Source organism: Chamaea fasciata, unplaced genomic scaffold (assembly GCF_029207755.1).
Source record: "Chamaea fasciata isolate MVZ Bird 193981 ecotype frontalis unplaced genomic scaffold, bChaFas1.0.hap1 SCAF_18, whole genome shotgun sequence".
Classification (NCBI taxonomy): Eukaryota; Metazoa; Chordata; class Aves; order Passeriformes; family Sylviidae; genus Chamaea; species Chamaea fasciata.
The window spans coordinates 9,389,648-9,414,382 of record NW_027094103.1 but is presented as its reverse complement, the minus strand read 5'-3'; the positions used below and the strand labels follow the sequence as shown (position 1 = coordinate 9,414,382).

At 58.7% G+C, this 24,735-nt stretch overlaps 2 protein-coding genes across 5 annotated transcripts; both read left to right on the top strand.

Annotated features, from left to right (window-relative positions):
- Positions 1-139: 139 nt before the first annotated feature.
- On the top strand, positions 140-6,081 carry CRYBB3 (crystallin beta B3). 3 transcript variants are annotated; one of them, XM_066200051.1, is made up of 6 exons: positions 140-673; positions 3,484-3,563; positions 4,774-4,892; positions 4,972-5,104; positions 5,191-5,333; positions 5,827-6,081. In XM_066200051.1, the coding sequence occupies exons 2-6, from the start codon at positions 3,489-3,491 to the stop codon at positions 5,990-5,992; spliced, it is 636 nt and encodes a 211-aa protein (XP_066056148.1). In that variant the 5' UTR covers positions 140-673; positions 3,484-3,488; the 3' UTR covers positions 5,993-6,081. The 3 variants fall into 3 exon arrangements, with proteins under 3 accessions (XP_066056148.1, XP_066056147.1, XP_066056149.1); XM_066200050.1 differs by lacking the exon at positions 140-673 and adding an exon at positions 1,937-2,781; XM_066200052.1 differs by lacking the exon at positions 140-673 and adding an exon at positions 1,937-2,812.
- A 2,376-nt stretch (positions 6,082-8,457) lies between these two features.
- On the top strand, positions 8,458-11,983 carry CRYBB2 (crystallin beta B2). Of its 2 annotated transcripts, none has more exons than XM_066200054.1 (6): positions 8,458-8,473; positions 9,200-9,275; positions 9,961-10,079; positions 10,855-10,987; positions 11,410-11,552; positions 11,674-11,983. In XM_066200054.1, the coding sequence occupies exons 2-6, from the start codon at positions 9,219-9,221 to the stop codon at positions 11,840-11,842; spliced, it is 621 nt and encodes a 206-aa protein (XP_066056151.1). In that variant the 5' UTR covers positions 8,458-8,473; positions 9,200-9,218; the 3' UTR covers positions 11,843-11,983. The 2 variants fall into 2 exon arrangements, with proteins under 2 accessions (XP_066056151.1, XP_066056150.1); XM_066200053.1 differs by having other exon boundaries at positions 10,855-11,029.
- The last annotated feature ends 12,752 nt before the right edge of the window (positions 11,984-24,735 follow it).

Below are 24,735 nucleotides of genomic sequence, written 5' to 3'. Positions count from 1 at the left end.
CCCAGCTCCAGGTGTCATGTCAGCAACTTGCACGGCTGCTCCATTGCTTTCTATTGGAATTCCCAGTTGTGGATTTCTTCCTTTTTCTGTTAGCAAATTCTCCTTTTTTAACATCTGTGAATTTTCAGTTTGGTCCTGATCCACCAGAGCCTTTCACTTCCTGCGGAGAAAGAAGCAATTTTTGGTTCTCCAACCTTTGACATTCCAAGACTCACCCCCACACACACCATCCCCTTTTCACTCCCACAGAAGTTTGTTTCACCCTGTTCTGTGTTTGCAAAGAAGTTATTTGCAAACTGAAATGCACGTGGGGCAGATGTGGGAATACAAAGTGTGACCTGTAAAAGGTTTGGAACAACAAATCCCGGATTTCTGCAGGGATTGTGTGTTTCAGGGGGAGCTGGGCAGGGTGTGACTCTGCCTCACAAGGTGTATCCAGGTACAGAACCTCTGGGGCGAGTTCCCAGCACTGGCAGTGCTGTCCCCAAGCCAGCTCTGGGGGTAAAACAAGCTATTCCAGTGAAATGCAGAGCTGTCACCATAACTGTGCTCCCTGTCAGACCGAGGTCACTGTCTGCACCTCCCTGAAGGACGCTGCTGCAAGAGCAGCTGCAGCCAAGTGAGGGATGTGTTGGATCCATCCCTTCAGCCCAGTGCTGAGAAGGAAAAGCAGGTATTTGCTTTAATTCCTTTTAAAGATGGAGGTGAATGCTTTTGGGGCCAGGTTGGACAGGGCTTGGGGCAACCTGATCTAGTGGAAGAGTGGGGGAGCAGGGAGGCAGAATGAGATGAGCTTTAAAATGCCTTCCAACCCAAACCATCCTGTGATTCTATGGAACCACTTCCATGGAGCTTTAGTGGGATTTGGGGTGTTCTGGCAGGGGCTGCTGAGTCCAGGCCTAGTTCTGCTCACCCTGGGAGTGGAGAGGGTGGAGGGTGGGAATCCTTCCTGAGCTGGTGGTGAGCTCAATTCCTTGGCTGTCCTGTTCGCTCAAGTATAAATGTATTGCAAAAATACCATCTGAAATAACTTCTGGTGGGATTGGCAGAAGAGGGGAGAGCCAAGGTCTGGTGGTTTATGAGTTTTTCTCATTCCATATTAAACAAAATGGTATCAAATCTGATTTTGAAGGAGCTCTTGTGGAGATTAAGCTTTTATATTGCTCACATAGCCTTAGAGTCTGTCAGTCTGGGTCACAATAAATACATTGTGTGATAGAAATCCTGTATTTTCTATTGCAGTTTCCTAGGGAGTAAAGATATTCTGTCTGCTGTATTTTGTCCTGAACCATTACAGTTCCAGTTTAGCTTTGCCAGGTATTAACAAAAAAAATCTATTTTCTAACAGTCATTTTTCAAAGGGATTTAAGAGGCTGACAGCGAGAGGAAATTGAGGTCTGTTTGGGAGAGGCATTCAGGAGATCCAGTGCCCCTTCTGTCATGTTTTTGGATTTGCCTTGTCAGTGTGGAGAGCTGGGAGAGGCAGATCCAGGGCCCTGCAGCCCTGGCAGAGCTCAGTGAATTGAGAATGCTGGGAAGGAAGGGACTGGCACAAGAAATTCTGTGTTTCTAATTTGTTGAGGACAGATGATGTGTTTGGTAAGACAGAAATGAATCCATTCCTCCTCAGCCTGTGCCTGTTGGAGCTGTGGCACCCTGTGGGACAGCAAATCTTCATCAGGAGCCACAGGATGGGCAGAGTGAGGAAGAGTCAGTTGGAGACACCTCCTGGTCATGCCTGTCACACCAGGCCTGGAGCATCACCCAGCAAGGCCAGGGGTGGGATGGGGCTGAAGGGCCTCATTCCAACACGTGTAACAGGACAGGTTTCCATCCCTCTCCCATTCCGTTTGTCCAGCCTGGCCCAGGGGATTCACTTCTCTGGCAATTTCAGTAAAGGTTTCATGGATAGTTCTTGGTTTGAAGATGAGCCACACTCAGAGCAGGTAGAAAAACCTGCAAGGGCCGTAGTGAATGGGGTTATGTGCAGCTGAATAAAATGTTCCCTGAGCAATCAGGACCTTTGGGTCTGAAGGGACTCTCGGAGGTGAAGGGGGAGTCAGGCCTGCTACCAGCAGAGTGAAATGCCCCAGTTTGGTGCCTGCTGTGGAAGGGCTGCTCTCCCCCCTGACATCATCCTGTGCCTGTGAAGATGCACAAAGCCTTGTGCCAGGCTCCAGAAACCCCTCGTCACACACCCCAGTATCTGTTCCCAGCGTGTTCCTGGGAAATGCTGGGGAGGGAGCCAGACTGGGGGCAGAGAAAGAAAAGGGACTCACTGGAGAGAACCTGCTTGGGGCCAAAGTTTAGGCAAGAATGTCAATCTGAAACTCCTGAGCTGCTCCAGCTTCCCGCCGAGCTCCCGGAGCCGACCCCGGCCCTGTCACACCTTGCTCGGGAGCCCGCACAAACGGGGATATTCTGCCCGGTTTTTGCTTCGCGCTGCGCTCGGTTTCCAGGCTAAACCCTCCCGTGAACTGCTGACGGCAGAGTTTTCCAGAGAACCTGGCAAGAAGCAGCGTGAACGTGCTGATGTGAATTTCGACGTTAATCTTCTGTAAATCGAGTGGCCCGTGGCCGAGGGACGGCCGGGAGAAATCTGCATGACGTTTCCATAGCTCGCTGCGCGCCCGCGCTATTGAGATGAAATCTCATGGATGGAATTCCGTGGACGCAGCTGCTGTATCAGCGCTCGGGGATTTCTGCTGTTCTGTTCAGAAGCAGCCCATAAATAGCGGGGCCACCCGCGCCGCCCCGGCACAGCGGAACCAACACGGAGAGGTAGCGGCGGCACCGCCGGGGACCGCAAGGGGCTTTTCACAAAGAATTTTTGTGTGTGTCTGAGCCGAGGTGTTCCCCCAGCGAAGGGTTTGGCGAGAAGTGAAAGCTGCGGGGTTTGATTCGAGGATGTTGATCAAAGTCCTTTATTCGTCTCTTAAAGCCCCCCTTGTCAGCGTGGCGTGGCCGGGGAAGGCGCGGTCCAATGTCTGAGCAGAGTTGTGTGGATGTTCCTGGAGAGCGAGGAGGGGGCTCTCACCACCGTCCCCATCCCCCGGCTCCAGCTGCCGGGTTTGGTGTCCCCCGGGATGCTGGAGCGAGGGAGAGGTGTCGGGTTTATGTTGTGGGGAAGGATGTCAGCAGCTTTGTTCCTGCTGGGAACAAAGGCCGGGATGTGCGATGGGAGTTTAGTGACAACTGGGCGAGCTGCCCGGGGCAGAGGGCTCCGTGTCACTTGGGACGTGGCTCGGTTCAGTCCTGCGGGTGCCTGGGTGAGGATTTGGGGCCCGTGTGCAGGAGGGACAGGAGGATGGATAACGGAGCTTGCTCCTAGCCTGGACATCCCTGGGGATTTACAGCTGCTGCATCGCGGTCTGTGCTAACCCGTGCTGCCTCTTCCCGTGCCAGCTTCATCCTTTGTGTTTCATTACCGGCTGTAGATCCCGGTGCCTCCCGCCTTAACCTCCTGCAATTTGGGTTTTCCAGGCACAATGACCGAGCAGCAAAGTCCCCCCGAGCAGATGGCGACTGGGGAGGGTGCTGGCGAGCGAGGTGGCAACTACAAGGTATACTGGGCTATACTGGGGACAGGTGGATGCTGGGTGGAGCCGTGGGATGCAGCGCCAGTGCCAGCACTGCAGGTGGTGCTGGGGACAGGAGTGGCCTCCAGCTCTCCCGCAGCAGCAGTGGGTGGTGGCCCCGGGGGTGCCGCAGGTTGGGAAGCAGCTGGGGCTGGGAATCTGCTGCTGTTGCCTGGCAGGAGGGACACTGCTCCCTTGCCTGCCAAGGACATTGGCTGGCCGGGCTGGTGTGCAGCTGCCCAGGGATTTAATCGAGGAGATGAAGCATCCCAGCACAGCGGGATCAGCTGTGGGCCCAGGCGCTGAGACTACCCGAGTGTGTTTGTAGGTTTGGATTCAGCTCATAGGTTGAATCAGCTGGAGAGGATGTGGTGGGTGCAGAGCTTCCCACAAAGCTGCTCCTGGACAGGGAAGGCTGGAGATGGGAGCAGATCCTGCCAGTGGGAGAGGGGGACGCCAGAAGCTGGAGCTGTTTATTGTTGTGGGGTGCACACAGACTCCTGAGGAACCTGGGCGTAGCCTCTGTCCCCCATTATGCGGTGTGTGCAGGAGGCTCTGCCCTTGTCCCAGGCTCAGGTGTTGCAGCTGGGACCCCTCTGGGACAGTGCCAGGGGATGCCTGGTCACCCCACTGACCCTCCTGGTCCCTGAATGGTGCTGGGCACCCTGGGCCCTGCTCCGTGCCACACTCCAACCGGCTCCAACCTATCCTGCAGCTCGGCCTTGAGGCTCTGCTGAGAACAGAGCAGCCTGCTGTGGTCTCTGGGGAGGCACTGGGGTCTCAGCACCTGGCAGGGCTTAGAAGGAAACTCTGAATAAAGAGCTTGTGCCAGGCCAGGTCAAGGGGATGGTTGGATCTGGAGGGAGCAGTGATAAGGAAAGGATGGGCAATGAGCAGGCTGGGGTAGGAGAGGTAGCCGAGAGCTCAGGAATTCTCTTAGCCCAAACCTTCTGTGTTTTCAGTACTGTGTTGGAGCTGGTTTTCAGCCTGTCATGGACAAAATTCCAGCTTGTGCTTTACCAAACCAACCCCCTTGGCCGGAGCTCGGCCCAGAGCTCTGTCAGGGTGAGGAGTGACATCGGCATGGGATGGCCGAGATGGAGGGACACGGCCAGAGGCCTTTGATCCACTGCTGCCCCCATTCCCTGGGGTGTTCCCCTGCTGTGCTGGCTGACAGCCTCTCTCCCCACCTTAGATCACGATCTACGAGCTGGAGAATTTCCAGGGGAAAAGGTGTGAGCTGACAGAGGAGCTCCCCAACATCACCGAGAAGGAGATGGAGAAGGTGGGCTCCATCCAGGTGGAGTCTGGCCCGTAAGTCTGGGGTGGGGGGAGACAGAGCAGCCCCAGGGGGTGGCAGGGAGAGCACCCCCCTGACGCTGGGCTCCTGCAGGTGGCTGGGCTTTGAACGCCAGGCCTACGCCGGGGAGCAGTTTGTGCTGGAGAAGGGCGACTACCCCCGCTGGGACTCCTGGTCCAACAGCCACAGCAGCGACAGCCTGATGTCCATCCGGCCCCTCCAGATTGTGAGTAGGGCTGTGCTGGGGTGGCCACAGCCCTGGGGACCACAGGGGGACTCTGGGGGCAGCCCCTGAGCCGCCCTTTCCCCCAGGACAGCGCCGACCACAAGATCCACCTGTTTGAGAACGCGGGCTACGCCGGGAGGAAGATGGAGATTGTGGACGACGACGTCCCCAGCCTGTGGGCCCACGGCTTCCAGGACCGCGTGGCCAGCGTCAAGGCCCTGAACGGAACGTAAGGATGGGGACACAGGGGACACCCCTACAGGTTCCTGTCCGTGGCACTGTGGTTTTGTCCCCCTGCCCCCAGAGTGGTGGCAGGGACACCTGGCACAGCCACTGCATGGTGCTGCTCATGCCCATCATGTCCCTTGTTCCCTCCCTGCTGCCACCTTTTCCCCTGGCCCACAGGGCCCATAGGGACTGTGGCAGTGTCCCTGGGGCTGGATGATGGCTCTTTGCCCTAACCCACCACCCCGGCAGTGAAACTGTGGCCACTTCTCCACGGATTCTCCATCCCCTCCTGCCACACGGAATTTCCCACCTGGGCATTGTGGCTGCAGCCTGTGGGGTGACACTTGGTGACACAGGAGTGGCCCTGGGCAGCATCACCTGGCTGTGGCATGCAGAGACACGGGCACTGGGATGGGGATGGAGACACTGCCCCTGCTCCAGGGGATGTGAGGGTGTGGTGTGGGCACTGCTGAGCACCGCCTCGCTCCCCGCAGGTGGGTGGGCTACGAGTACCCCGGGTACCGGGGCCGCCAGCACGTCTTCGAGAAGGGCGAGTACCGGCACTGGAACGAGTGGGACGCCAACCAGCCCCTCATCCAGTCCGTGCGCCGTGTGCGGGACCAGCAGTGGCACCAGCGGGGCTGCTTCGAGAACAGCTGAGGGACCCCCCGCCCCCGCCGGGCCCCTCGCGGGGTCCCCCTGCTGCTGCCGTGACCGTGGTGTTTTTTGTGCAAAAACCTCAATAAAGCTCTGAGCTGGAGGCTGCCGGGGCCTGCCTGGTCCTGGGGGAGGCCGGGGAGGGGGGCAGAGGGGATGGATGGGGAGGGGGCCGTGGCCGTGCCCAGCGCACAGGGCAGAGGGGGAAGCGCCGGTGTTCGCAGCGTTACATAAAGGCTGCAGCTTTCCAAAAATAACCCCCCCTCGGTGCTGCTGAGTCAGGGTTTTTTCCAGTGCCTCTGTCCCTTTCCACAGCATCTCCTGCCCGCTCCCAGGGCTGGTGCCAGGCCCGGGGCAGGGAGGGGGCCGGGGGGGATGTGCAGAGCGGCCATCCTTGGGTTGTGCCAGGTCCAGTGCACTCCCAGCAGGGCTCATGCCGTGGTGGGATGGCTGTGCCCAACCCCAGCGTCCTGCAGGGTCCCCAGCCTGTCCCCAGGGAAGTTTCCCACAGTCCTGGGGTGGTTTGTCCTGGGGGATGGGCTCTGACATGGGGTGGGGGGGGGCTGTTCTGGGGATGGAGGTGGGGGGTTGAGGGGTGCCACAGGGTGCTGGTGGGACACTGAGCTGCCCTGGCACTGCCCTTCCTCAGGGTCCACACTTGGGGACACACTGGGCTGGGACAGAGATGGGAGATGGGCTTGAGTCCACCTGAGGGCTTTGTGCAGGTCCCTGAGCAAACCCTTTGGGGCTTTTCCCTTTGGGGAGGGGGGGGGGGGGGGCGGGTGGTGGCTGTGAAAGGCGAGTGCCCAGCCCCGAGTGGCAAAAGCTGCTTCCAGAACAGTCCATGGGGCTGCCACGGCCGGGGGGGGGGCTGTGGCACCCCCACTGCCCGGGGCTGGGATGAGCTAAATCCAAGAGAGCCAAGGGAGGGAATCACAGGAGCCATGCTGAGCCCCTTGTTGAAGTGCTGAGGGGATGGGATGTGGCTGCAGGGCCCTGCACTGGGACCTGGGACAGGTCCATGAGGGTCCAGGACTCGGGATCCAAACGGATTAACCCAGGAGATGGGGAGGGCAATACTGGGTCCATCTGTGGGGCTACAGCAGGAGACATAGGCAAGAAAGGAGGACTCCAGGGCTGAGAATGCTGGAAACTCTTGATCACACCCTGGCCTGTCCATGGCCTGATGGGCTCCTTGCAGAGCTGCACGGTCACCTTGGCCCCTCTGGCCCTGGAAACCCCATCACCTGGAGCTGGGGCAGCTGCAGACCCCAGGGATTGACCCCTCCCCACCACATGTCACTACCAGGGTAGGCTCTGGTGATGACACCCTGTGGGTGACCCAGTGTGCAGCCATCCTGGGGTAGGGGATGGGGCAGAGGTGACCCTGGAGGGGGCTGCAGCCCATCACCGGCTGTGGGACCCTCGGGAGGTGCTGTATGCAGGCAGGAGCAAGTCTGCGGTCTGCTCATGCCGGATGACACTTGTTGGGGTGACAGGGGGAATCCAGCTGCTCTGTGGGGTGAAGGGGGCTGTGGGTGCTGCACAGGGAGCCTGACAGTGTCCCCCCTCTGTGGAACCTCTTTTACTGCAGCCTCCAGGAGCCCCCAGCCCTGGGCAGCCTCCTGGCTCAGCTGATGGGACAATGCCAGCAAAGGGCCCCCTCTGGGACCCCCAGCTCAGCCCAGGCTGTGCTGCCTATCCAGGCACATCCCAGCCATGGGACATGTCCCAGGCTGAGCCCCTCGTGACCTCAGCTTTGTCCTGGTGTCACAGGTGTCACCCTGTGCTGCCGCTCCTACTGCCCCGTGGGGCTGGGGTGCTTCTCAGGGGCCCCAAAAGGGTGGGAATAACACGGGAGGAGCCCAGCACCCAACACCTGAGTGACCCATGCTCAGCCCCGGCTGCTGCCCTGCTGCAGCTGCACCCAGCACCGGCCCCAGCCCCTGCCCGGAGCCCCGGGCCGGTGTCGGGAAGGGGCTCCCGCCGGTTCCCCCCGGCGCTGGCACGGCCGGGCTGCAGACGGGCAAAGCCAGACGTTCACCAGCGCTTTGAGGCGTTTTATCTCGCATGGAAAGAGCCGAGCTCAGCAGCTCCGGCGGCGGCTGCCGGGGGGATCAAGTCTCTGGCCCCGAAACGCCTGAAGCGGGGCTGGCAGGGCTTTGTTGGCCAGGGCCGCCCCGGCTCTTGGCACGCGTTCGGCTGATGCTTGCAAACTCCAAATCTCCTCGCCACCAACCCGACAAAGCGGGTGACTCGAATGTGACAGGTAATGAAATAACTCGGGCTTGGTGCTCGGGCAGACAAAGGCTGCGGCGGATCAGCTGACCCTGGTTTTCATTGGGGTTTAATCCAGCATTCTCGCTTTGAATCAGGCTTTAACTATTTTGTAAATAGTTTTGGCACCTCTCTGCTGCAGCTCGGTATAAATTCCACCTCCCGGCCCCAGCCCGTCACTGGCTCAAGCGGGTACTGGTATAACTGGTAAGACTTTGCTATTTATTGTCCTGTCTTTTGCCGTAGCCTCCTCCCGATCCCCGGGGCCGGGGTCCCTTCCCGGTGCCAGCGGGGTGTGGGCACCCAGCGGCTGAGCCGGGGACAGTCCCGTCCCCGCAGCCCAAAGCAGGATATCACCACCCGGCCACGGCTCCGTTTCTGTTTTGTCAGGAACGAGTTTTCACCTGTTTGGGACCTGCTCAGACACTGAGGGTCCCTCTGGGCTTGAGGACGGGGCTCCTTCCGAGGAGCGGCGGTGCCAGGCCGGGTCGGGAGGGCTCGGCACAGGCTCCTTGGGGCTGGGGCAGGTGGGGGAAGCCCCGGTGCTTCTCTCCATCACCTCTTCAAGCACCCACGTGGGACCGGGATGCTCAGATGTTACTTGCTGGACAGGGACAGCAGGAAATCCTCGAGGACAGGGCCTGGGCTCCACTGGGAACGATTTAGGAATTCCCTGGGCTCACTGGAGACACCGGGCAGGTCCCAAGGACTGTGCTCTGAGCCTGGGGAGGTTTGGGGTGCTGAGCAGCCCTCAGCAGAGTTTGTCCCTGGCAAGCCCAGCCTGAGCCCATCCTGGTCCCAACAGCCTCTTCCCTGGGCAAACTGCAGGGTACAGATGGGGGCACGGACACAGGGCACGGACACGGGGCTCTGAGCATGGTCCCCTGTGTGTCCTCAGTGGCAGATTTTAACGTGCTGAGTTTCCCTCCCAAGGCAGCAGACAACCCAGCTGATGATGGCTTCCGAGCACCAAATGCCAGCCTCCAAGCAGCAGCAAGCCAGCTCCAAGGTCAGTGGGACGGTGCCCAGCCCTGCAGGGCACCCTCAGCCTCTCTGGGTGCCCAAATCATACCCAGAGACACTGTTGGGAGCAGTTGAGCTCCCCTTGCCAGCACCCCTCAGCACTCCCAGATGGTGCCAAGCACGGCTGGCTGCCCTGCTGAACTGTTTGCAGCAGGACGAGGGGAAGGGGAATGGGGGTTTTTTGGCATCCCGGAGCCTCAGGTGGAGTGGTTGGGAGCAGATCAAGTGCTGCTGATCTCCCACCACCGCTGCAGACACAGCAGGTCTGTCCCCACCACCCGCTGACCCCTGAGATCTGTGCTGAGCTGGCAGCCCCGGGGCTGTCCCCGAGCTGTCCCCGGGTGTCTGGGAGAGGCCGTGTCCCTCTGGTGGCTGCGGTGCTCCAGCCACAACCCGAGTCCCTCAGCTGTTTGATGCCTCCTGTGAGCATCCCTCTGCCAGGAGCACCGGGACAGTGCTGGCAGGGCACCCGTGAGTGAGACCTGCACCCTCAGATGCATGCCAGCTTGCACTTGCAGGCTCCTTAAAAGCCTCAGGAGTGCAGTTTTGGGAGGGTGAGAGGTCTGGGCTGCTGCAGATGTGCTGCTCCAGTGGCCGGGGACAGCGTGTGCCCCCACAAAGTGGCTGCAGGGTTGGGGTGATGCCCTTGCTGAGCTCCTGCTCTCTTCCAGATTGCCATCTTCGAGCAGGAGAACTTCCAGGGCCGCTGCCATGAGCTCAGCGGGGCCTGCCCCAACCTGAAGGAAGCCGGCGTGGACAAAGTGGGCTCCATCCTGGTGCACTCTGGACCGTACGTGAGGGGGGCTGGGGGCCGGGCGGGGCTGGGAGGGAGGGGGCTGGGGAGGAGGGGTCCCCCCGCTGCCACACCCGCACCGCAGCCCGGATTTCGTGTGGCCAACCCCGCTGAGCTGCTCGCCCACCTCACCCCAGTGAGTGCCCGGTGCCAGGGGCTGCCAGCAGGTGAGCAGGGGGACACTGTGTGTGAGCAGAGGGTGGCATTGTCACCTGGACAGGCTGATAACCCCACTCAGCGGCAGGGAGAGTGGAGGGGTGTGGGCATGGGCACAGGTCACAGCGTTACCCCCAGTTTGGGTTGCTTCACTTTGGGTGCAGGGATAGGTGAGACTGGGACCCTCCTGGTGCTCTCTCCCCCCCACCTGCTGGCCCTGTGTGTGCTCTCCAAGCCACAGGCTCTGGGCAAGGGAGAGCCCCTGAAAAGCCCCTGGAATGTCCCCAGCAGTGCTGCTCCCAGAACAACGGGGCAGCTGCAGAGCGCCCTGGTCGGAGCAAAGCCCCAGCTGGGACTTTTGGGGGATCCTGTGAGTCCCCAGGGACCAAGGATGTGTGGCCACCACGTCGGAGCATCCACAGTGGGAAGCCCTGCGGTGCCACCGCTGACCGGAGGCACCGCAGCTCCTCGCTGGCACCTCGCTGGCACCTCCCTGTCCCTGGCAGGGAGCAGGGGACATGGCTGGGGCTCAGCCCGGGCGCTCGCCGGGGGCGGTGCCGGGGGCCGACCCCCGCTCCGCTGCCCCCTCTGAAGCGCGTCCCCTGCTCTCTTCCAGCTGGGTGGGCTACGAGCAGGCAAGCTGCAAAGGGGAGCAGTTTGTGTTTGAGAAGGGGGAGTACCCCCGCTGGGACTCCTGGACCAACAGCCGGAGAAGCGACAGCATCACTTCCCTGAGACCCATCAAAGTGGTGAGAGCACCCAGACAGCCACTACCCACCCGCCAGACCAAGGTCTGCAGCCAGAAGTCTTCCCCAGCCTTCCCCCGCCCTCCCCAGCCCCGCGGGCGGAGGGGCACCCCCTCCTGCGCACCCTCGCCCCAGCCCTCGGGGCCCGGGGAGCCGTGGGGGGGTCGGAGGGGGCGCGGGGACGGGGGCAGTGGCAGGTGACCCCAGAGCGGAGGACGTCTGCTGGTAAGTCTGGCAGTGCCCGCGCAGGCAGCGGCTCTCTGAGCCGGATGGAGGGATGCGGAGCAGCCCCGGCATCGGTGGGAGCGGCGGCACGAGGTGCCGGCCCTGGCCTCGGTTTCCCCATAGCCCTGGGCTCTGCCCCCCCTGCCCAGCCCCGCGGGGCCGGCAGCCGCTGACGCCCGTCTCTGCTCTCCCGGCTGCAGGACAGCCAGGAGCACAAGATCGTGCTGTACGAAAACCCCAGCTTCACCGGCAAGAAGATCGAAATCATAGACGACGATGTGCCCAGCTTCCACGCACACGGCTACCAGGAGAAGGTCTCATCCGTGCGGGTGCAGAGCGGCACGTGAGTCCCGGGGGGCGGCCGGGGAGGGTCCCGGGCGGTGCCGGAGCATCCCCGCGGGGCTGGGCTCTGCCGGCTTGATGTGCGTTGTATGACCCACCCCACCCCCGGCTTGCCTTGGCAGGTGGGTGGGATACCAGTACCCTGGCTACCGGGGCTACCAGTACCTGTTTGAAAAGGGGGACTACAAGGACAGCTCAGACTTCGGCGCTCAGCACCCCCAGATCCAGTCGGTCAGGCGCATCCGGGACATGCAGTGGCACCAGCGCGGTGCCTACCACCCCACCAACTAAAGCCCCCGGCCCGTGCCGGGGCGCGGGGAGCGGAGCAAGCGTTCCCCCGGCCGCCGCTGAGCCCCCGCGGCCTCGCCTCCCGCCTCCCCCCGTGTGATGCACGCGCTGCCGAAGCTACTCAATAAAGCTTGGAGTTTCAAAGTCCCGGCTCTGCCTTTTCATTCCCTTGTCGGGATGCCCGCCCTGCCCTCCGTGCTCCTGGCTGGGGAGGGGGGCTCCTCTCAGTGCCACCCACGGCCGGTGCCATCGGTGCTGTCAGGCCACCGAAGTGTCCGGGGTGAGGGAGGGGACCCGGGGCTTACCCTGTGCGGACCTGGGGGCTCCGGCCCCAGCACTCAGCTCTGTCTTTGTCTCCTGTGGGGACAAAGGTGCCCCCTGAGCCCCGGGGAAGATGCCACAGATGCTTTGAAGGGGGCGGGGAAGGAGGACATTGCCCCCTCGGTCAGGCCACCTCCAAGCCGAATAATGGCATTAGCTATCAGAAAGCTATTAGCTATCTGAAAGCTTTAATTAGTAATAATGCTTTAATTTAGCAGTCACGGTGCAGGAGGGTGCTTTTATGATCGCGCCATAAATCGGGCAAAGGAAGTAGAGGAACGCAGCCGCACCTGCTTGGCCGGGGGCTCCGTGTGGTGGCAGAGGGGTGGCGGTGACAGAGGGGGTGGCGGGGCCGGCTGGGCTCGGTCCCTTCCGGCAGCAGGACGTGGCACGGGCAGCCGGTGATGGGCACAGCTGAGGGGCACCTGATGGGGCATTCCGGGCACCCCGTGGCTCCTGCTGCTCTCCTCTCCCGTGCAGGGCTGCGGTGTTTTGGTGTGAATCCCGGCAAACCCGGGAATCTCAGGGAATCTCAGAGAGGCAGGGATGCACGAAACCCCCCATGTCAGCTCCTGCGGTGGAGTGGGGTTTGCCCCCGAATCCTCCGTGTGCCAGAGGCTTTTCCCTGAGCCCGGCGGAGCCCCCCGGAGGGCACAGCCCGGCACCAGCCCGACGCATCACTCGCCACAGGCTGCTGCGAAATTCCAGCTCCTCGGCGGGGCGTGCTTTGGCTTCCCTGCGGAAAGCTGCGCCTTTCCTTCCCCAGGGAGGGGTCAGGATCATCCCAGACCTGAATGTTTTCGTGAAAAGTGGGATTTTAGCGGTAGCAGCGGCAGTGCCCGCGGTGCTCTGTGCATGCCGGGAGAGCCGGTGGGAAACGGCGGCTCCTGGGGGGCAGAGACCCCAAATCACGGAATCAGAGATTCCCAGCCATGGAACCCTGGAACTCTTTGGGTTGGAAGGGACTTTAAAGTCCATCACGTTCGACCTGCCGTGGACAGGGCCACCTTCCAGTAGCCCAGGTTGCCCCAAACCCTGTCCAACCTGGCAGTCGGGAACCGGGGCAGCTCCCGCGGGGACACGGGAGCCCGGCTCTGGGTGGGCTGGGGGGGTTCTGGGGGGAAAAGCACCGAAAGCAGAAGTGGAAAATGTGAACGAGCCCAGAGCAGCTCCTGTGGGACCCGTTGGGGGAAATTCCTCATCTGGTGGCTGGGTGCACCCAGGTGGGCGCCCTCGGGTCACCTGGAAGCAGCTTCAGCTCTGCTGAGGAGGGTTTTTCCCTCGCTGGCTCTGGGGAAATGTGCCGAGAGAATAATTTGGTTTTTTAAAAATTTTATTCAAAAGCAGAAGATCGCCTCCGTCCCACGCCCGCAGCGGAGCTGCCATCTGGCTCGCTGCTACCGCACTCGTCGCCTCAGCAGCTCGGAGCCCGCGGCCACCCCAGCCATGTCCCTGTCCCCTCGCTCCCGCTGGCCATCGTCCCCCGCTGCCGCCGGGGCTGCCGGCGAGATGTCAGCGGTCCCACTGGGTGGGTGGGTGGTTTTGCCGTCGTGCCAACAGCCGGCAGAGCTAAAGCTGTTCTCCAGGCTAGGAATCTTTATTTTATTATTATTTTTTTTCCACCCAGCAAAAAGGCTGGGGGGGATCAGACCCCACTGCCGCCGGCCGTGCTTGTTCCAGCCCCCCCGGTTCCTGCGGTGCCCACTGTCCACCAGGCTGGAGTGGGCGGGGGGATCCCCGCAACCCCCGGCAGGTGAACCCCACAGGAGAGGGGCTACCTGCAAGGGAACAGCAGCAATTTGCCAGGGAGTAATTAATGAAAGAGTAAGACTAATGCAAACCCTGGCTAAATCATATCCGACACTGAGGTGTCTTTCCTTTCCTGTTTTCCAACTGGAGCAGCAGCCGCTGCCTGTTCTTGGGAGGTGCCTCCGTGAGGACCGTGGGTGATGCGGGATGGGCTGGTGAGGAGGAGGAGGTAAAAGTGGCGAGGAGATGAAGATGTGCCCGTCGGCTCCCGCTGGCTTTGCTTTGCCTTTGCCTCGGGACACCTCGGGTTGGAGAATCACGGGTTGAAAAAACAAGTCTTGAAAAATACGAACTGTTTATTCTTAAGTACAGTGGGCTGAGCTCAATCGCACCTGCAGCCTGGGTGCTTTAGGTACCGAATGTGCCTTGCCAGCTGTGAGGGCTTTTCTGTGGCTTTCACAGATTTTTATCCTCTGAAAATTACTGTTATGTTTCATTCTCCAGCTTCAGGAGCCACGTGATTAAATGAGATTCCTAGCTTCGATTTTTTTTTTTTCTTCTTTGCATGAAATTGAGCCTCCAGCCTCATGTTTGTGCCTCCACGCACAGACCCGGCCACAAACACTGAAGGTTTAAGGAAGGAAGGAAAACCAGGCAGGAACCCAGCATGTATTATTAAAGCCTTGCGGTTTTCAGGGCAGATTTGTGATTTATCAATGTTCAGCTTTGGCATGTGGAAAAGTAATCTCTGCTCTGATTAATGCGAGGGCTGAGGAAGGAGTGAAATATCCCGGAGATAGAGAGGAGCTTTGGCGGGGGACGCCGGGCTCTGGCTGTCCCCGAGAATGGGCATTCTTGTCCTCAATGCCAGGCTCCTGTTTGCTTTCTGCCCCTTGATTTTGTTCCTGACATCAGTGTGATGAGGCAGAGAAAGGAAGCAATGAAACCTCCACAGCTCCTTCCAACCGCTAAAACCCCTGTCCGGTTGAAAAGCTAATTAAGAAACATCACAGAGGCCAGAATTGGAAGCAGCCTCGTGGAGACATAATGGGATTACCGGGTATCAGGGGATTGCAGCCGGCCAGGACAGCGACGCTGCGGCCCCACGCTCCCTCCCTCGGTGATGAAACACTCGGGGACAAACCAAAACTCCTCACTCACACGGAGAGCCAAGGGGATGTGCTGGGAATGTGGTGGGAGTGAGGAGCTGGGCAGCCGCAGCCCCCCGGGTGCCCTGGGACGGGGCTGCCTCCGCATCCGACGCCTTTCCCCAAACAAATGGAAAAAAGCAAACGCTGCATTTCCCTCCGGGCGAGAGGCCAGGACAGCCCCGATTGTCCCCGGTTCACCCGCGGGGACGGCCGGCAGCGACACTGTGACCCCTCCACGGGCCGGAGAACAGCAGCTCCAGGCGGGGCATTGGCACAGGAGCAGCCAGCGCTGTTACATCCTTTGAGGCTGCAAATCCAGCGGCAGGGACTCCTGTCACTGCCAGCGGAGGCAGAGGAACGCTGTCCGAGCTGGAAACCCCTGGGCAGCACAAGTGCCAATTAGGAAACATCTGTTCCTCCCGGCCCGGGCGGGCTGCGAGCGAGCGCATGGCAACGTAATGGGATTAAAATATATCACCGGATTACGGCAGTGCTGCACAGATCAGCTGCCGTGGATGTTCTTAGGAAATCGCGGGGAGGGAAAAAAAAGGAAAAGCAAATTTTTCTCTTCAGCATGGACATAACCTTTACGTTTCTTTTTTTATTTGTACCTTATGCACGGTGCAGAGCTGGAGCCAGACCTTCTCTCTGCACGGTTCAGTTCATCTCAAAGGAAACCAGGGCTGAGTTTAAGCAATTTTAGATGAAATGGCCACATGAGCAGCCAGTCCCTGGTGCTGCCACCGTGGCCGTGACCGCAGGGCAGAAGTGGCCTTAGCTGGGTGCCTGTAGTATGTCATGGTGCCCTGTCCCCTCTGTCACCTCTGTAGGTGTTGGGAGGTGTGTCGTGAGCTAGATTTGGTCCTTTTAGCAGAGCGTTGGGTGGTGGGAGGCTCGTGCTCGTGCAGCAGCGGGGCTGTGTCTGGAGCATCCTTGGAGCTCTTCCCTTCAGGGGAAACACCCAGCCTGCAGAAAAACCCTGAGCGAAGCATCAAGAAAGAAATCCGAGGCAGGGAGAGGAAGACGATCGGAGCAAGAGAGGGGCCTGCGTTCGTTGTTCCCCATGGCCCCTGTTAGAAAAGCGCAGCCCACTCGCCCCATCCTGGCCATGGGGCCACCCCGGGTCCCTCATCGCTGCCACGCCGGGCACAGCTGGGCTGGTTTGGGGGTCCCCATCCCTTTGTACCCAACGCCTCAACCCCGGAGCGCCGTGCCAGGCCACAGGCACAGCAGCCCCGCAGACAATGGGGACATTGTTCGGCAAACCAAAGCAATAACGCGGAGAGCCGCCCGCTATTTTGGGAGCTCATATGCTGCAAGGCAAATGTCATTTGTGTGTAACATCCATTTAGGGAGCCGCGTAATGAAGTCGTGCATCATTGAGGAGGGACCAGCTCACTTAGCAACCTTCCCGCGTGGTGACGTCTGGTGCTCCTCTGCAGGACGGGATTGCTCCTTCGGCAGCCGCAGAACGAAACGCTGCTCGCAGCTGCCGGGAGAGGCGCTTTGGACTGTCAGCAGCCCCCACCAAGCTTGTGCCCCTTGTGCTGCGCGGAGTTTGGGTGCTGCGAGCCCCCGAGCTGCCCCTCGCCCGCGGGGTGAAGAAGTTGAGGCAGGGTGGGGGGTTAGTTTTGGGGGCTGAAAGGGAGAGCTGCCTGCCCGTCTCATTTCCCATCGAGAGCTTCCCCCTGGCTGGACGTGCGGGTGCGCTGGGTGCCCTGAGGTTGTACTGGGAATACTGGGTGCTCTGGTGTGCTGGGGGTACTGGGAGCTTTGGGTTTGCTGGGGGCTCTGGGCACAGGCGGGCAGCAGGACGAGGGCAGGGAGGGAGAGGATGGCTATCTCACACGGCGGGAATGTCTGTCCGGGTTCCCTCCAGGTTTCCGGATGATGAGCAATTAAGGGAGAGATTTACAGCAGATTAAGTCAGAAGGCAAAGTCCATTATCTGCCCAGATGAGCTCCAAAGGCAGAGGCCGCGCGGAACGGGAAGTGGGGCGCTTTAACCCTCATCCCTTTGGACACCGCCGGCTCTCTGAAGGACACGGCTCTGCTCCCGTGGGGACAGTGGCCGCTGCAGAGATGGCGGCATCAGGAAAGCAGGTCCCCTCCCACAGTAATGGGATTTTGGTGCCGGAATTTGCCCTAATTCCCTTATGGAGCGCATGGCACTGGCTGCTGCCTGTAGGAGACCCGCTGCACCCTCCCGCTGGAGGTGCCTCCTCCCAGCCACAGGGTCGGGCTGAGCTGCAGATGCTGAGGCCGTGGGGATGCATTTTAGCAGAAAGATGCTTTTGAGGTCACTGAGGGTTTATTCACTATGCTCTCTGACGTGTAAATCTCTCTGAGAATAGTCCCTGTTCCCCCGGGGAAGGCTGCCCTGGGGGGGCTGCAGCCACCCGTGTGGATGTGCCCACTGACCCACTCCGGAGAGCCCCACTCCCCTGGGCAGTGGCCTCGCTGCAACCACGCTCCCTCAGCTGTGAAATGAAGGCAATTTACTGGTCTGCTTTACAAGGGCACCGAGAGGGAAGATTAATTGTTTGGCATATGGGGCTGCAGACAGGATGGGTTATGATCCTGCAAATCCTTCTGTTTTGCTGTTTGAAGGCACTGCGGGAGTACAGCTCCGCTGGGATCAGGAGCTCCTTTCCCCCAGCCTTGCTCCAGACCAGGAGGGCATGGATTTGGGTGTTGGCACGAGGGCAGATCCAGCAGCCTGGGGACAGCACGGCCCTGGTGACCTCAGGCCCGACATGCAAAGGGCAGCTCAGGTCCCAGCACCTGCGTGCGGGGCAATGACGCAGCTGGAGGCACTGGCTGCCACACGGACCTTTGGTGTCGGGATTAAACTTGACACTTAGAGCCTGAAAATCTGCTTAAGGGAAAGCTGACACAAATCTGAGTGCTGCCAGGACGTGGAGCAGGGTCAGAACCCTCCCCACACCCCGGCTGATCTGAGGCTGGAGCCCCAGCGGGTGTTACCCACAGCTGGGACATCCCACAGCTCACGAGTGAAAAGTCCTGGTGTGGGATGATGTCAGGGGCCTGCAGCAGATGTCCCTGCTGTGCCAGCCCATCTACAGCTCCCAGCCCTACCCCACAACAGGGGTGTCCCCTGCTTTGCCTCCTCATTCCCTAGGGATGTAGGACCGGAGCCCCATCCCACAGCCCTGCTCCCTGCTGGCTCCTTCCCAGTGCAGATGATTTCCCAAACATCCCTTTGCTCTGCCATCAGCACCAGTCTCTTGGCATCCATGCTGCAAGCTCTGCTCCTCCTTTGCTGGCCCTTCAGCTTGCTGGGGTGCTCCTTCCACTCATTCTATGACGGTCCTGGAGATTTTTGCTGAAGCATCAGGAATTCTGTGGGAGAGGCAGCACCCAGCACCCCTGCCCATGCTTTTGGGCACAGCACAGCTCCTCTGGGACCTGGGTGGTACTGGTACTGAAGTGAGTTGTCGCTGTCATCTCCCACCGAGCTGCAGAAGGCAGTAATGAAGGCTGCTGAGCATGCACTTCTTCCTAAATTACCTCATTTATTCAGGGAATCAGATGCCGCAGTCTTTCATGGCTTCTTGCGCGGCTCGGATCTTGTGGGATGCAAGGCTATTAATAGGACCCAATCTTTCCCCTTCTTCTTCTCCAGGCTAAAGGCAGAAGAATTCAAACAAGGGCCCCTTTGATGTGACAGAAGTACAAATAAACCCCGTGCCATTTCACTCCCAAGCAGGCAGTGAGTGCATTCCCATGTTTCTGCTGGGTCTGCCTGTGTGAGGGCTGGACCAGCAGCTCCTGGGTGCTCTGGCGCCAGGCAGCTAAGGTGGAGGAGCAGCCTGTGGTGCCCCTTTCAGCTGTCACTGCCCCAGTCTGCGGTGACATCAGGCGCCATGGGCCAGTGCTGAGACCAGACGGGTGAGATCGGATCCGGGTGAATGATCAGCCAGGGCAGCAAATGCCAATTTGTGTGTAAACAGGCTCGGAGCACAAAGAGCCAGGGAATAGAAATAACTAGAAAGCATTTCCCACACAACCCGACTTGTTTCCAAGGAGCAGAGACAGCCTCTCTGGTGCTCTGGGGGGATTTCAGCCCTGCACCCTCCAGCTGCTGACCCTCTCCCACTGTGCCTGGTCCAGCATTGCTGTGGCTGGAGTGAGCTCTGAGCCCTCCCAGCACCTCCAGCACTGACCTTGTCCTGATCCACCCCTGTGATGGGCTGCAGAACCTCCGGGGAGAGGAAGGCTCTCGTTCCCAGCACTGCACAATTTACCTTCCATAGATGCCATGACAGAATGTGAATTACCTTCTGCCATTTCAATATCTGCACAGTTTTTGGTTTTCTCCTTCTGTCCCTCAGAATTTATAGCCAAATTAGGCAATTATTGATTTTTTTTCCCCTTTATCAAGTTACATTCAAGCCAGCCTGTGGAACAGCAAATGCTCAATGGGTCCCTCTTGACATCTGTTTGCCTGATCAATCTGTGCAGGGAAAATGCTCCTGCAGTGTCTGATCCCACCACAGTGCTGAACATGGACACTTTGACTCTTTGCAGGGTTTCCAGACATTTGCTGTTCCAGCTCTCATTTGGTTTATTTGCTTTAGCTTGTAACAACACACTCTACTGTTTTTAAATCAGGGAGCTCTTGAAGACTGGTCAGTTCTGAGCTGGCCATGGGATGTCACAGGCTGGGGGACACGGGGAAGATGACCTATGACCCAGGATGGGAGAGCCTGTGGGTGTCAGTGCCCCACTGCCCCCGGTTCTCAGGCCGCTCTAACCACCACGGGCAGGGCTGAAATGAGCTCCTCCAGCAAGGACTGAGCGAGATCCATGTCTATGTCATGACTGAGCTGTAAGAACAACCACGGGGAGATTTGTGTGTGATAATGGCTCAAACCTCCCTGCCCCTCCTGCCCCATGAGAGTTCCTGCAGAGGAGCCCAGGGTGGGTGCAGTGGGGATGTACCAGGTGATGCTGCTTAAGGAGCAGAACCAGGGCTGGGTGTTAATGCAAATCCCTGGCTCTCCCTTCTGCAGTGGGTGTTTTGTCTCCCCAGTGTCACCCCCGTGTCCACGAGTCACCTGGGACGGTTTTGGTGTGGCAGTGCTGGCTCTGTGACCCAGCTTTGTCCTGATGTTGCTCCTGTGCTTTTAAAGCTTGCTCTGGCAAGGTGAGGGGGTGATGCTTCTTTATTTATCCGTGTGCATGAGGAAGGGAGGGAGGGAAGCTGTGCCATCAGCGATGTCCCCATGTCCCTGTGTGTGCTGCCAAGGGGTCACAGCGAGGGCTCCAGGCTGCAGCTGGCAAGGCACAGCCTGGGGTGGGAGGCAGCACCAGGACATTGCTGTGTGCCATGTCAGGGGAAGAAAATGTGCAGAGGAAAATGTCAGTAAGGTATTTTTATTACATGGTGAGAGGGATGGTGTGATGCAATTGCGAAAGGGAGGCCCCGGTCTTCTCGTGCCTGTGTTTTCTCATGCAAGGCTTTATAGATGTTGCATGACTTTCAACTCTGCTCTTATCTCTGCCCCCAGAGGACATAATTATTGCTAGTCTGACTATGCCAGTACAAATGTTTGATGGTGAATAATATTTTTGAGAATTGAATTGCCACTTGTTTCCTAATTAAAACTCAACCTCCTCATCATGTCAGCTATTTGCAAAAGGGAACATGATGATGATAAGCTACATTGAGGCTTTACCTGGCTGAGGTGGCTGAAGTGCCTTTGTTAACAGTATTCAGGAGCAAGGTGGAGGGATCCACAGGGATGCAGAGGAGCCACCCTGCTTCTCCAGGAGGCCAGAGCTGTAGAACTTCCCCGACCCTGGGATCTGGGATGCCAAATGCAAGGGCACTGTGAGGGCAGAGGCTGCCTTCTGTAAAACTGCTCCTTCTGCAACAGACAGTGAATAAAAGCAGCAGCAGCAGCCGTGGCCATTAATTACTCTATTTGTTTTCCATGTTGCCTCTCACCACTTATTAGCGCAGCACTAAGGAGATGGGATGCAACCCCAGCCTGGGTGCGGATGCTGCAGAGGAATGAATGCCTGTGGGATTGGAATGGATGTGCCCCTGGAGGGGAGAGGGGCCACAGCCACGCCAGGGCCAGGCAGAGTGCAGGATCTGACAGGCAGAGGGGATGGAGTGAGGCTGTTTTTTTGGGATGCTGGGCTAAAGCCGTGGGAGCGGTGAGGCTGCGGGACGGGGAGCGCTGGCATTGTCCTGCCCTTCCCAGGAATGGTTTGTATTTCTCCCTGTCCTGCTGGCCTCCAGGCACTGCAGCATTGCTGCCTGATGAATCCTCACACAACCTCATGAAGCAGGAGCTGCTTCCCCTCCAGGTAACCCTGTGCTCGGAGCTCCTTGGGAACATTGGGGTGAGCGTGGGGAAATTCCCCATTCAGTCAGGCACCCCAAAAGTACAGCCAGAACTGCAGCAAAACATAACCTCGCCATAAACAAGCCACAGAGAGTCAGATTCCCATGGGGATCCATCACCAATAAATTATTCTCCACCAGGGCTGCCAAGGAAGAGCAAATAATTTGCCCTCTCTCTAGAGAGCAGCAGCCCATGGAAGGAACCGAGCTAAACACTCCTTAATGCCCTTAATCTCCACCTGTGTGCATTTCTGGCAGTGTATCAGAAATATTAGGAAAAATCGTATTAAAAATAATATTTAACGATCTTTTATGTGAACATTCCCCTCGAGAGATGTTGTTGGCATCAGCATAGAGCGGAGATCTTATTTGATATGGGATTTGGCACAGCTTGGAGGGCAACAGGACGGAAGTGGTTCTGCCCTGGGTAATGTGTTGCAGCATTATCTTGATGGGATGGTGTCAGTGTGGGACGCACTAATAAATCCACGACAGCCTCATAGCTCTCTGTAATATCATCTGTCACGCTGTGAAGCAGAGCAGGGCAAAATTAAACATTTCAATCTCACACAGATGGTAGGAGGAACTCTCTCCTCGGAAGGAAGGAGCAGCAGAGGGGAGGTTGGTTTCCTGGCTCCGCAGTGGATGCCGAGCCTGCAGCCCAGCCAGGCCTCGAGACAAATTTAAATTGATTGAGCAGCATCCATCACCATCCACAGAAATGTCAGGAGATTCTTAAATGCATTCAGAGTGCATCGTGTTCTGACCTCTGCTAACCCTGGCATCGATTAACTCTGGGTTTCCTTTACCTGGGGGAATCCCCAGAGCACTGTTTATAAACATTCACAAACACCAAACCCAACAGAAAAGGCGTAAAACAACACAAGAACAATGCAAACACTCAGCCTGGGACACAACACAGGCTAAGGAAAGCTGCAGGCTTGCACTTGGGGAATTGAACTTCCCTGAAAAGGAGGAGGCTCCACTGCCTGTTCGGCTCACTTTGGGAAAAAAAATCAGGTTTGATTCCACTCTGTTATTAAAAAATACCTGTCCCAGTGACCTTTAAATATAACACTGAAGGATGTATGTGTTTTACACACTGCTAGAGGTGAGCAGGAACAGCCTGACGTGGGCTGCCTCCCCAGCCAGGGCCTGGGGTGGCTGTGGGGACGTGCCACCACCTCTGCACTGCAGCGACACTTTGGAAATCAGCAGTGCAGGAAAAACCTTTGCTTATCACCCACCACCACCCTGGTGGCCGCTTCTTTTGGTGACCAGCACCAAAAGCAGAAAGAAGAGAACGAGTTCCTTAACTTGGCCTTCACCAGACCTCACTTCCTAGAAAATGTCACCAGGAATGTCTCTGACGTCTACACAACAACAATATCCAGCTAATAACGGTCAAAACGTGGCACAGGAATTAAATCAGAGAGCCTTAGGAATCCCAAGGGGCACCTTGGTGGCCGCTTTTGCTGTCACCACTGCTGTAAAGCCATCCAAATGTCTGAGCAAAGACAGGGCTCTCCTCAGCCAGGCAATGGTTTCTGTTTGCTTGGGGTGTTTAGCAACACCCTCAGGTCAGCGCCGAGATCCTCCCCGTGTGCTGCTGCTTCTGCACAGTGGCATCCCAGGAAACGAAACCCGTGGAAATACCAGCAAGAGTTGGGCAGAGGGGCTGCAGGAGCCAAAACTGGGGAGTCCCCCTGGGAAGAGCCAGCACAAGGCGTGTGTCCAGTCACATCACCAGGCTGAGGATGTGGTGAGAGGAATCTTTCTCTCATCGTACCCCTGCAAAAGGAGAGCCCACATGGAGGCTCTGGAAGAAGCTTTGGAGCGGGAGCCCCAGGAGCCACGGGAATCATAGCCAGCCCAGAGGAATTCAGGAGATAAAAATACCCCTTTCCATGTTGTAGCTTGGATCAGTGAAATCTTTAAACAGGGCTGGTGAGGGATTTTACCCTGAACTTCCAGGAGGGATGTGCCCCACGTCTTCCCCCGCTCCCTTCCACACCTGCTTGGACACTGAACCTCAGCTTTGCTCTGGGGCCACTGGTGGAGGAGAAACCTTCCCTAGTGGATCTGTTCCCGTGGAAAGTGATGGCTTAAATTAACATTTTCAACAAAAAGCAGGTTCTCAGACGGTTCATAATGAGGCACATGGAGAAATCCTCCCAGCTGTATACTCTACCTCGCTTTAATCAGATCATTAACTTTCATAAAGATGTAGGCAGGAGGAGTGGCGGCACTTGAAAAGAGCTCAAAACACGCTGAGTTTCAAACTTCAGACTTGTCATTGACTTAGCCTTTCATTGAGCCAATTATTTATGACATATTTGACGAAATTCAGAAAAGAAAGCACTTGAAATCTGCATATCTGCTCGGCTGCAGAGAAGCTACTACTACTTGAAGGAGGAACACGAGCAGGGAGCTCTGCTCAGAGCCCGAGGACACCTGGGTGCCTTGTTCTGCATCATTATTTGCCAGCAAGCGGTTCAACGAGCAGCGATGGGGTGTCACACAGATGCATTTATTTGTATCCTGTTTTCGTTATGCACGCGCTTTAATAAATTATGAGGAAATTAATTCTGGATTTATGAGTCCAACTGGGTGCTGAGGCTTGCAGGCAGCTCAGCGCTCCGGGGCTGGAGTTAGCTAGCTCTGGTGTTCCCCTTTTGCGGAACCGTGGAATCCTACACTACTTCGGGTTGAAAGAACCTTAAATCCCCATCCCACTCCCTGCCGTGGGCAGGGACACCTTTCCACTATCCCACGCTGCTCCAAGCCCCGTACAGCTTGGCCTTGGACACTTCCAGGCATGGGGCAGCCGCGACTCCTCCGGGCACCCAGTGCCAGAGCCTCCTGTCAGAAGGGACCGTGCCCGGGGCAGCGAACCCCCGCAGGCGCCGTCCCCGCTCCGGCGGCCGCCGCCGATCCACGTCCGGATTTTCGGCGGCGCCGCGGGGCAGCCCGGTCCGCCCGCCCATGGCCGCCGCGCGCGCTGCGAGCGCCGGGCCCGGGGCCGCGGGGGCCGCGCAGGCTGCGAGCGGCGGGGGCGGACCGGCCGCCGCCATGGGCCCGGCGGGGGCGGGCGGGCGCTGAGGGGGGCGCGGCGGGGGCTCCCTCCTTCCTTTCCCTGCCCGCCTGCCTCCCCTCCCTCCGCGCCGTCCGTCCGGCCGTCCGTCCGTCCCTCCTGCCGCCCGCCCGCTCGGGGCGCAGGGCGGGAGGCGGGAGCGGCCCCCCGCGCTCCGCACACGCGCACCGGGAGCCGCTCGGCCGCACCGGCGGAGCCGCCGC